This window comes from Serinus canaria, chromosome 19 (assembly GCF_022539315.1).
Source record: "Serinus canaria isolate serCan28SL12 chromosome 19, serCan2020, whole genome shotgun sequence".
Classification (NCBI taxonomy): Eukaryota; Metazoa; Chordata; class Aves; order Passeriformes; family Fringillidae; genus Serinus; species Serinus canaria.
Genome location: NC_066332.1, coordinates 8,035,316 through 8,047,706, shown reverse-complemented (window position 1 = coordinate 8,047,706; position 12,391 = coordinate 8,035,316). Strand labels below are relative to the sequence as shown.

At 43.6% G+C, this 12,391-nt stretch overlaps 1 protein-coding gene across 14 annotated transcripts in view; it reads right to left on the bottom strand.

The window, feature by feature from the left end:
- GTF2I (general transcription factor IIi) overlaps nt 1–9,178 on the bottom strand; it is a 76,111-nt gene extending 66,933 nt beyond the window's left edge. For 13 of the 14 annotated variants that reach the window (XR_007779082.1, XR_007779083.1, XM_050981743.1 and 10 more), the window contains exon 1: nt 8,598–8,776. Coding sequence is in view for 11 of the 14 variants with exons in the window: in XM_050981743.1 (XP_050837700.1) it covers nt 8,598–8,761 (164 nt within the window). In the remaining 3 variants the exon portion in view is untranslated. Of the gene's footprint in view, nt 1–8,597; nt 8,777–8,979 lie in introns of those variants that run through there. The other variant, XM_050981754.1, reaches the window with a different exon arrangement.
- Nucleotides 9,179–12,391: the final 3,213 nt, after the last annotated feature.

The following is a 12,391-nucleotide window of genomic DNA, read 5'->3' as shown; positions in this document are numbered from 1 at the left end:
TAAGTAGTCTCAACTAAGGTGCTAAAATTAATAACTAAATTTGAGCACCTCTTCATTCTATAGGTCATTCAAGAGATTTTCAACTTATTTAAACATAAATAACAATCAAGATTTGTTCATGCTTCTGTTGGTAGAATTGTTTTTACAAGACTGATACATGAGAATGAAGTTTCAGCAGCTTCTAAGAACACATTTTTCTAAAATACTTCATAAGCATTTGTATCCCGCCATAATTTCAAATTCTTTGACCATGACACTGAGTCCTTATCTTTCTCGCTTCATTGCCAATAGTGGCTTTTCTTTTTCTTGGAACTGTAGTAACCTGCTCTGGACTGAAAACCCAGAACACCAGGAGCTCACACCTATGGCCCACCAGGGCCAGGACATGGCATTTTCCAGCGCAGGAGGGACTGATAAGAGACTGAGACAGCCACGCTACCCCTTATGACAAGGACTTCTGAATTTGCCATTTCTTCAGAACAGCGAGAGATTTTATTGTTCAATATTATTCATTTTTTATGCTTACAAATACTTTGCTTATTAAATAAACAAATTTTTCCCCAAGGAAATCTTTTCCCAAACCAGCAGTGGGAGGGGTTTAAGTCTGCTTTCTGGAGGGACCTTTCTGGAGCTTCCTCCCAAATTTGCCCTAAACCAGGACAAATATATTTTTTGGCGCCCAACGTGGGGCTCAAGAAAGCAGAAAAACCTGGTATTGATTGCATTTTGCTTGTACTTATTCTGTATTAGAATGAAGCAGTCAGTAGCCATGTTGCTTGAATTGATAATATCTCTCTGGGTGGAGGCCTTCATGCGTATGGTCCCCAGACTTTTTTGAGTTTTAAATATCTTTCTGGCCCCTAGATTTATTTACTCATCCGGAGATAGGTCCAGTATTGTCCCTAACATAGTTTTTACAGTAGAGAGGCACAGATTAGAATAGCTATTTTCTTGGCATGGTGATAATGACTTATAGGGAGTTTAGAAAGGTACTGAAGTTTGTTCCAGATATATATAGTTTATGGTTTCTATTTCCTACCCTGTGTCCCAGTTCCAGTAGCATGTTTTGGGGGTTTATTAGTAATTCCACCCAGTTTGCTAGAGGAGGCGCTGCAGATGAGGTTTTTCAGCCTTTCTTTTTCTTCTTCTCCTTTAAATATGTTACGTCACTATTTGAGAACGTTCAGTTTCCCCTGAATGTTAAAGACACCACTCTCCTGGTATTTTATCTGGTAAGCTTCCTTAGTATGGTCTGCAGCTTGTCTAGAATGAGGGTTGAGATAGCCAGAGGAGCTAATGAAACCCCTGACCCAGAAGTAGACCCAGGCATGGAAAATTCTGAGTGGCATGGAGAATGGGAGGATATGGGCCAAACCCTGAAGAATTTTCTGACTCTAGAGCCTGGGAATTTCCACATGAGCAAATACACAACCCAGCTGAGGTGGGGTAATACCTGAAAGAGAACTACAATAATGACTCTAAGGAAAAAAAGCTTACTGCAATAAGCTGGGCCCTGGCCTATGATGTTAATAGAACCTCTGGGGCAGATTAGAGTGAAACAACAGCAGAAGATCAGTGTATGTATGTATATATATGTATATATATGTATATATATATATATTCATATATGTGGATATAAAAACTTAAACCCTTACATATATATTTATTTATGCATATGTGTCTCAGTTTGAAAGAACACGTGTCTGCCAAGGAAGGTGGGAACCTCCCTTGGAATAGAGAGTATGACCCCCCTTCCATCTAAATTATTATAACTCTGAAATTAAAGAGCTTTCATACAAAGATATGGGAAAAGAAGTAACACTTCCTTAGTAGTATGCATGTGTGTATCAAGGGAAGTAAACAACAGAAGCAGCAACAAACAGAAGCACAATCCCAGCCCAGCCTTGTCCTGCTGCAGGGAGAAGGGCACCTTCTCCTTGGTGCAGTTCCATGCATAGCCAGCAGGGGCGCTGCTGGCTCCTGGCAGGCAGGGTGGGTGCAATGGTTATTGCTTCTGAAATATTGTGGATGCTAATGACAGAAAACTTACTGTTTATATACTGTATTTTATATACATATTCATTGATTTTCCCAGAATAAGCATACATATTTTCCCCAAAATCATTAATATATTTTTTCTACCTTTTATGCACACACTTCCCTGCCCTGGGGGTCTTTTTGATGGTCCCTGGTGGTTGGTGACCCCAAAGTCATACTGACCACTCAGTGAACTGGTAGAAGCTGGCACGGCCAGGCTGGTTGTGTTCCAGCTCTTCTTACAGAATGGGCATTGAGCACTTCCAACACATCCAACAGCACTGATTCAGCACCGAGTCACAAGAAAACAGCAGCATTTTGGTAGAGGAGAATGAGGCGGGGGGGAGAGCTCATCACACAGCTGAGAACTTCACAAAACCAAGGATAATTAGTTCCGTTTTTTTCTAGATAATTTTATGGTAGTAAGCACTGTGACTTTTTAGGCAGCCTACATGATCTCTGATACTATTAAGAGCAATTGAAAGAGTAAAACACAATTCCAGCAGCTGCTATTTGAAGCGTCCTAATGCAGCACCTAGGCATTCATAAATTGCACAGGAATCATGTTAACAAAATGAAATATTAATCACAGCACACCTGACCATCTGATAATTCCTGTCTTTACCGGTGTAATTTTATTTACTTAGTCAACATGATGATCAGGTTCAGTCAGAATGACTTTAGTTCTGTGTATCAACCAACACACAGAATATTTGAGAAGTGAATTCACTTAATCTAAACTCTAATGTACTTCTTTAATTACAATAGCATTGGTGCTGACACATTTTTCAGAGAAAGAAATTGCTGTCATCACCAGTGCAAGCCATTACTCTGTATTTCTGTGACAAAGGTCATGTACAGCAAACAAAAGACTGAGATCTAAAGACAAACAAAACTTTTTAAATTTTTCTGGGGCTCTCACAAAGAGCTAATCCAACACTAAGCATCCATTCATATTCCTTCACCTTGGGGAAAAAAAATCACCTGGTAAGTTTACAGGTGGGATCCAAAGCAGGCACCTTTGCACAGTGGCTTCCTGCAGTCAAGTGCCCTGTGTCCTCATTGGAGTACTGCTGCCTACCATAGCACACATCAGGGCACTGACAGGGAAATCCATCATCCCACCACTCTTTAGCAGTAATCAGCCCCCTCCACTTGGTCACTTCGTTCCCTCTGCAGCTCTTTCCTTTGTTCTTATTATTACATTGAACCAAATGAACCAGAGCACTGATTTCCATGGAATTTATTACATGTGTTCTTCTTTGTGTTAAAGGAAGAACGTTGGTCAATCCTATTATGAAGCTCTCTTCACCCAGGAAAAAAAGTCCAGGGACCAGAAATAAAAGTCAACTCAACAAGCCAAATACACAATCTTTTCAGAGGAGCACAAGTTTCAATCAAACTTCTATGAAAAGGTTTCATGTCCTGATGGATAAGAAAAAAGGTTACCATTTGTGGTACCTCAGTTATCCCTAGGGCCCCCTATGCTACGCTGCTTGAGAGACAAACTTTTATGCCATCTAATTTACATAACAGAATTACAAGTCTATTTTTTTTAGTTTAGTTACTGTTTCCTTTAAAATGCTTTATTGGATTTTGTTATCTTAAATGCAGAGTTTAATTAAACAAGCAGAAAAAAATATGAGATATATTTACAAAGGGAGTCTAAAAGTTGTCCCACATTGTGAGATACTAACTGAAAAAATTGTACACCAACAACTCTGCTACATGATTAGCTTACAGCAGGCAGCTGCACTCGTGAAATAGTCACCGGCAGATGTTTCTCTCAAGCACCTCACATACCAAACCTTTGGTAAAAGAAGACTGCAAACAAAAAACTGGCAACACAACAGGTGATACCCAAAATATTTTGTGATTGAAAACGTTGTGAAGCCAAGAGAAGCTAATAAGGTTATATGTCCACACAGATGTACAATTATATGCCAACCTCTCTTCAACACCAGGCTAACAGGCTTCTGCAGCAATTCTTTCTTGTCAGCTGGAGCCGTTCTTTGCTGGTGGCTGTGTTGTTGCACACAGGGCCACTGATACGGGAACCGTATGTTTATGAAAACTCAGAATTTTAGAAGCACATAATGTACTTAAGCGGGTGGAGGAAGACAGAAATATTTATATAGATAATTCAGCAAGTTTGCAAAAAGAAGAACAAGGCTTGTAACAAGAATGCGACTCGTTAGGTAGAAACAACTTGGAGCACAAAAGAAAATAGCTGCTAGGTAAAGGCCATAAAGATAAGAAAACTCAGTAAAGCAAGACTTAGGTATTGTTGAAATCCATAAAGCAGAACCCAAACCAGCCAGGACCAGGCTCCTGGCTTTGGCCAGGACAAACTGACCTGGGAGAAAGCCAAACCTCCACTGCACTTGTGCAGAAGAAGTCAAGTGGTGAACACCAAGGAAGAAGATCTTCAGCAAGAAGACCCCTGCCCAAGACCCCCAGGGGGCATGGCACCACAGAAAACTAATTATAATATGAAATGCAAGAAAGCAGAGTGGGCAGGGAATGGGTGGGCAGGGAGGTGTGGGCTTGGGAGATCATTGTGTATTTAAACCTGAAACCTGTCTCACCAGGTACGCATGTATGAACGAAATATCCCCCATGTGCCCCACCTGGTAATAACATACCTACTTTACAATTTTAATTGTAAAGTGCTTATTCACCAACCCACCACTAATATGCTTAGAAGGATGGAACAACTCTTCTATGAGGAAAGGCTGAAAAAATATATTTTTACATAAATATTAAGAGCAAAATAAAGGGTAATACCAACTTTGTTCTCGACTGGATGCAGGAGAGAACTTCGTAACTGCAGATAAGGAAAAGGTGGAAATACTCTTTGCCTCAGTTTTTAGTGGGAAGATGGCTCGTTCTCAGGACAATTGTCCTCCTGGGTTGATAGATGGTGTCAGGTGCCGCGCTGCTGTGTAGAGTGCACTGAACTCTACGGAGGAGGAGGCGGCGCCGGCCAGCTGGGAGCACTGCAGCAGCTAGCAGCGGGGGGCACTACCCTGATGCGCCAGGGGCGTTTGGGCAGCGCCTTCGACAGGCAAGCAGCTTCGAGGGAGCGGCAAAGGTGTGGAGAAGCCACGGGAGAAAAGAGGACCTTAGCCCAATTGGTGCAGTCCAGAGGCTTTATTGTCTCCAGGGGAGTCCAAGAGGGATAAGGCGGAGAGGAACGAAAAACACTAGTATATAAAGGAGATGGTACAAAGGCATTGATACAATACATTAACCAATAAGAGTAAACTAAGGAGGGAAATTAGATAAGACTGACGTAGGTGAGGACCAGTGATACATAAGTCAGGGAGGGGCTCGGAGCTCTTGCCCAATCACCCTCAGGGAAAGGGAGAAGTTTCTGGAAGGATGGGCAGGGTTCCGGGAGATAGACAGGGCCCGAGAGGAGGGGGAAATGTAACAAGAAGGGCAGTTGCTAGGGGAACGGGGATGGAGACAAGAGCTTGGCAGCATGCCCAGAACAGGAGTGAACCAATTCAAGGAGAGGGAGGAACCAGGGCTGAACCATCAAAACAAGTGTAGGATTCCAGAATGGGGAGAACATTATAAAATGGGGAGAACAATACAAACTGGGAAAGCAATATAAATGGAATTTGAAACCACACCACAACAGTCAGGGAGCAGAATGATCCCCTGCTATCCAGGAGAAGGCCATCAGAGAACTGCTGAACCACTTGGATGTTCATAAATCTACTGGCCCAGATGGGATCCATCCCAGGGTGATGAGGGAGCCGGCAGATGAGTTTGTGAAGCTGCTCTCCATCCTTTACCTACAGTACTGGCTCACTGGTGAGGTTCCACATGACTGAAAGCTGCCCAATGTGACACCCATTTACAAACAGAATGGGAAGAAAAATTCTGGTAATTACAGACCAGTTAGTCTAATCTCAGTATCCAGTAAGGTAATGGAACAGTTTGAACATCATATTGAGCACCATCACACAGCATTTACAGGATGGCCAGGGTATTAGACACAGCCAGCAGGGGTTTAGGAGGGGTAGGTCATATTTGACCAACCTGGTCTCTTTTTATGACCAGGTGACCCTCCTGATGGATGCAGGAAAAGCTGTGGATGTTGTGTACCGAGACTTAAACAAGGCCTTTGACACTTATCTCCCACAGCACACTCCTGGAAAAGCTGCAGCCCATGGCTTGGACAGGAGCACTCTCTGCTGGGTTCAGAACTGGCTGGATGGCTGGCCCAGAGGTGAACAGGGCTGCATCCAGCTGGCAGCCAGGCACCAGGGGTGTCCCTCAGGGCTCTGTGCTGGAACCAGCTCTGTTCAATGTTTTTATTGACAACACAGATGAGAGAATTGAGTCTTACATTAGTAAATCTGCAAGTAACACCAAGCTGGGAGTGTGTCAAGCTGTTGGAAGGTAGGAGGGCTCTGCAGAGACTGGCATGGTTGGATGGATAGACAGAGTTTAATAAGATGAAGTTTCATAAATCCAAGTGCCAAGTCCTGCATTTTGACCACAGTAACCCTTGGAATACTCTAGGCTGGGATAGTGTAGCTGGAGAGTGCCCAGGCAGAAAGGGACCTGGGGGTTCTGGTCAACAGTGACTGACCATGAGCCAGCAGAGTGCCCTGGTGGCCAAGAAGGCCAGTGGCTCCTGGCCTGGATCAGGAGTGGTGTGGCCAGAAGGAGCAGGGAGCTCATTCTGCTCCTGTACTGGGCACTGGTGAGGGCACACCTGGAGTGCTGTGCCCAGCTCCGGCCCCTCAGGTTGGGAAGGACCTTGGGACACTCGAGCGCGTCCAGAGGGGGCAACGAGGCTGGAGAGGGGCTGGGAACACAAACCCTGAGAGGAACCACTGAGGGAACTGGGGGTGCTCAGCCTGGAGAAAAGGAGACTCAGGGGTGACCTCATTACTCTACAACTCCCTGACAGGTGGCTGTGCTCAGGTGGGGTTGGGCTCTTTCTCCAGGCAGAACTGACAGACCCAGACGACACAGCCTCAAGCTGCGCCAAGAGAAATATAGGTTGGATATTAGGAAAAAGTCTTTTACAGAAAGGGTGATAAAGTTCTGGAATGGCCTGCCCAGGGAGGTGGTGAAATCACTGCCCCTGAATGCGTTTAAAAAAAGGACTGGATGTGGTGGCATTGGATGCTATGGTTTAGTTGATGTGGTAGGTCAGGAGTTAAACTATCTGATCTTGAAGGTCTCTTCCAACATTGTGATTCTGTCATTGGGATTGGCCAGTCTGGAGAAAAGAAGGCCTCAAGATGACTAAATTGTGGTCTTCCTGAACCTAGAAGTAGCCTACAAAAGACCCAGACAGGGAATTTGAATAAGGGCCTGGAAAGACAGGGCCAGGAGGAAGGGCTTCACAGTAACAGAGGCCAGGGTTAGACTGGCCTCTAACCCTAGATGGTAGTGCCTATATAAATAGTTTTAGTTGCAAGATATCAACACAGTGTAATGTATCTACATAATTAGATATCAATATAACCTGAATCATAGCTTCTTATATCTATAAAACCCGATACAAATAATCTTCTATACAATGTAATGGCTAGTAAATGGTTAACTAGTTAACAATTAATAGAAAAAAAGAAGAAAAAACTCACCAGATAGATAAATTGAGTGACAGACACATATAGTACTAATGAGAATTTGGCAAATGTAAAGTGAATTAGCCACAAAACAAATAATTTAGGACCAGACAGACCAAAGAACACCATAACTGCACATGCTCCAAAGACAAAGTTGAAAAGTTCACGTGTGAAGAAGACCTTGGAGGCCTTCATCAAAGACCCCCTGTAAAAAAGCATTTTTGTGATTCATGTCAATTGGCAATGGAATCAGCAAATGCTTGTATCTGCTGTGTCAAAAGCAGACATGTTCTCTGGAATAACTACAAAGAACGGTTTTGAAACTTTCTGACCAAATAGCCAAATAAAGCATCAAACAAGAAAATAGAAGCAGCATAGTAGAGTAATGAGATGAAGCAGCCGAACAACTGATGCTTAGAATAAAAGAGAGGAAGTTGCGGTACAGCTAAGGGATATTGTGACAAAGTGACTAAATGTTTATGTATAATAAAAAGCTTGATGCATTTGAACCAGACTAAAATTATGTAGAAGACACCAATGAAAGGCCTCCCTCTAGAGGACCACAAGGACAGGAAGCCAACAACCACCCAGAAAGACAAAATTGCTGATGCCAGCTTATTGATATTTGCTGATTCAGACTAACACAAGCACACTGGAAAATGCTTTGTACGCTTATAAACAATATATATACTTTGTTGAAATTGTAAGTGGTGTGCGCCATTAGTGGAGCAGTGACGCCCCAGCCACCCAGCGCCGCTTCCTAGTTTCCTTTAAAATAAAAGATATAAAAAATAAAATTCAGTTTGGCTATCGAAATTTTATATCACCCGACAACCCCCAAACTGGGGAGACCCATGCATAATGCAAAAGAACTATCTAATAACCATGAGCTAATACTACGTAAATTACTTCTGGCACGTATATCACATTGTTACGTTAGTAACACTAAGCAATACTTACTGTATAAATATACCACAGCAGTTTACAAGGGTGGATGAGTTAGCCCGAGATATCCTCCTCACCACCAGCAGGCCGTGCCAGGTTCCACCACCCCACTTACAGCCTTCGCTCCGCCCCTTCCCTTCCGCGCCCGACGGCCGCCGCCACGCGCAGGGCTCGGGCATGCGCGCGCCGTCCCGCCAGCCAATTGGAGGCGGCGGCGCGGCAGTAGCGCCCCCTCCTGCCCGCGGCGGAGCGAGCGTACCCCGCCGAGCGAGCGGTGCGAGCCGCGGCCCGGACCGCCAATCCCCCCTCAGCCCCTCAGCGCCGCAGCCTCCGGCACCGCGCGTCACGGTCCGTCCCTCGCCCCACCCCGCCGGCCCCGGGCCCGCCTCCCACTCACCCGCGCCGGGCGCAGGTAGCCCGGTTCCTCTGGCTGGAGACGCCGCACGGCTGCGGGAGGAGCGTCGGGGCAGCGGAGGTTTTTCCGCGGGATCTCGGCGAGGCCGAGCAGCCCCGCTCTTCGCGCGCGGTGTCGGGACAACCCCAGCGCCGCGCCGGGCCGGGGATTGATTCGCTCGCGCAGCCGCGGCGGCGCAGGCGCTCGCGGGGGCCGCCGGGAAGCGCAGTCTGCGGGCCGGAGCTCCCGCCGGGCAGCGCGCCAGGAGCGCGGGTCAGGCGTGCCCACCGCGCCCTTCCTGCCGCCCGCAGCCCCGAGGGTCCCGGGACCTTGGCACATCCCCCTGTTCGCTCAGAGCGGCCACGCTGGACACCCAGAACTGCTCTCCAGAACCAACCATAGGAGCAACAGCCTGCACCAGCGGGAAGCCTTAAGCCTTACTGAGGGTTAATCATGACCTTCAAAGTAAAGTTGACTTTTATTTCATTTTTAAAGACGTTAAGCATAGTGAATGCTTATCTATGAGATATTTTTTCCTGGCTAAAAAGTGTCAAATATTTTGTCTGACATCACTATTTATTTTCTTTGAATTTAGGTTCAATGTAGTAAATGTGGATGGAAAGTTTTCCATTCAAAGGAAAATGTTGCATTTCAAAATTTGATCCCAATCGAAAGTGCTGCAATTAAAACCGAGATATTTTAAATCAAACTACCATTTTCATAAATAACATTATTTACACTATGTAGACTCCCAAAACTGCTGATGTATTTTCAAAATGTTCACAGTGTGTTTTAGAGTTGGTCAAGAGTAACCACCAAACGCTACACCTTTAAGTAAATCTAATTCGTAAAGAAATTGAAGCATTTCGCTTCCTCCTAGTTGTAATAAATAGCAAGAAATCCCTCTGGGGAAGAAAGCTCAGAAGCTGGGAAAGGGCCTTGCAGGATATGCTTTGGCCATTTTTGAACAATCATTGAAGGCTGTTGACTTGTGCAAAGCAAATACCCAGCTGCAAACACTGACCAGAGTACCTTAAACAGCTGATCTGAGTGATTCAAGAGATCATGGCTCCTTGTCACTGTTCAGCTGGACATACCTGTCCTCATCATTTACATTGAGGGAGACAGAAGCATTCTGCAGCAGCCTAGAAACACAAATCGCAAGCCCCAGCCACAAAAACACTTCAATACCCTAAAAAGGTTAGAAATCATCGCCACCTTAACTGAAATGAGTTAGTTTCACTGTGCAGTACTTGGGTGGTTTCTTTTTGCAGACCCTGTGCAGGGGAAGGCATAGCTGCTGGTGAATAACTTCAGCACAAAGACACCAAATCTATCTAAGCAGCCACAACTATTTACTATATCAATTTGTCAGCTCACTTGCTGTTTAGATGGTGTTTTCAGTAGAAGGCATCCATAAATTCATGCTCCACCATGTCTTCATGCAGGCATCTTCCAGTTGCACCTTACTGTACACACAGCTGATACTGACCATGTCATACAGATTTAGATGTCATAAGTACACCCTGCTCAAAAGTTACTCAAGCAAATCCTTCTGGAAGACCAAGTTTACTTGCCAATGAAATGGAAGCCCACTGCCAGGACCTCATTGACAGGTTGTGTCCAGACTGTAGCCCTGCAGCATGGATTGTTCTGGGGGTGGAGAAGATGCCTTTTGATTACAAATCACAATCACTATTCATTTTGAGAGTTATTTGTACCAGCTGCTTCCTGCTGGTAAGACCATTATTGCTATGACATGGGTCCTCAGAAGAGTGGAAATTTGGTATTTCTCCAGGTCAGGATTCTTCCCACTCTTTTGTATCCCTCTGTGTGAATCAAGACATATAAGTAACCAAGGATAATCAGCAAACCACAGCTGAAATGCAAAGAGTAGATTTATTTCATTACTTTGCTAATAACACCTTGTGGAAGACACCTGGGGAAACAGGCTCTATTAGGGTTAGTTCATTCTAGCAGACATTGGAGGGGTGCTAACTGCCTGCCTCATTGAAACAAACGGGTTTACATGTTTTTGACAAAGCAGAGGATGAGCAACATTAAGCATAATAAATGGAGTATTCTCACACCAACATTTCTCACATTCCCAGCTGCAAAATCACTTTGATCAAAATTATTCTCTCCTCCTCACCAAACCTTCCAGTTTTAACTTTTTTCTCCCAAGTCATTCTCTATAACCTCCTCCAGCCACACGAGCTATAAAGCTGGATAAAGTTAACTGAAGTCATTAAGTCACACACTATGTGGAATAGTGTTTGCCCAGCATGATTACAAGATGACTAACTGAAAAAAATAATTTTTAAAGACTTCTAAATCTATCAGAAATGTTTGCTGTATGCTGAATCAATGTTCAGTCTAGAAGTAACTTACATGTTTTTAGCAGATGGAGTAATGTACAAGTGTAATATATTGCCATAATAATTGCTACATCAGTTCAGAGCCTGGAAATTAAGAACTTACATCTAGAAAAGATATTCAGTGTAATACACAGCCTCCATGGAGTTTTGCTGTTAGATTCTTAAACCAAGTATAATATATATAAAACACCTCACTAATTAATCTTAGTGTTCTTTCTAGATTTAAAATTCAAGAATGAGCCTCCTGGAAGAAAATGTTTTGATCTATATTCCTTGGTTTAAAGTATTTAGAATCACTTTGCTTTTCTACTTCTACTAGTCAACCAGCTGGTCTTCAACAGCAGATTGAAAGAGGTTTTCATGTAACTGGCTTGTGTACTATAGCTCTTCTAATAGAAGAGGAAAACATTTAGTAATAATTTACCTTTTGTGCCAGATGGTTACAGTAATAGTAAATACACATTTTTCCAAAGTTCACAAATAAAACCCCTCAACTTACCATGCTATCCCAAACTGCAGGCACTAGTAATATGTCATGGGGACCTCTAGGGGCATCTTCTTCAAGCTAAAAAAGAAGCTGCCACTATAAAAATCTGGCAAATATGTCTGGTGAGATGCTTCAAAGAGCATACTGGTTAACAGTGATATTAAAATCATTCATGGCTGCTGAGTAAGCATTCATGTCTCTGAACAGTTGCTGCTGTGATAAATAGATATGATTCATGCTAACCCAATTGTAACTATATCATATAAAATAAAGGAAAAGTATATGTTATTAGTGTTCCAAAGCAGATAGGCCCCTTTGCAGGTGTGATGTGAAAAACAGGATACAGGAGGTAGTATTGAGATAAACAAGATCCCAAAATGGAATCGGCCTTGGAATGAACAAAGTTGGGATGATTCTGGGTACATGCTTGATTATATTTAACAAACTCGATTGTATTCACTTGTATAAAAAATTGCTGCTCAATTAAAATTGCTGCTAAATTCTTTTTTTTTTTGTTTTTAAATAAGACATCTAGAACGTCATAACACTG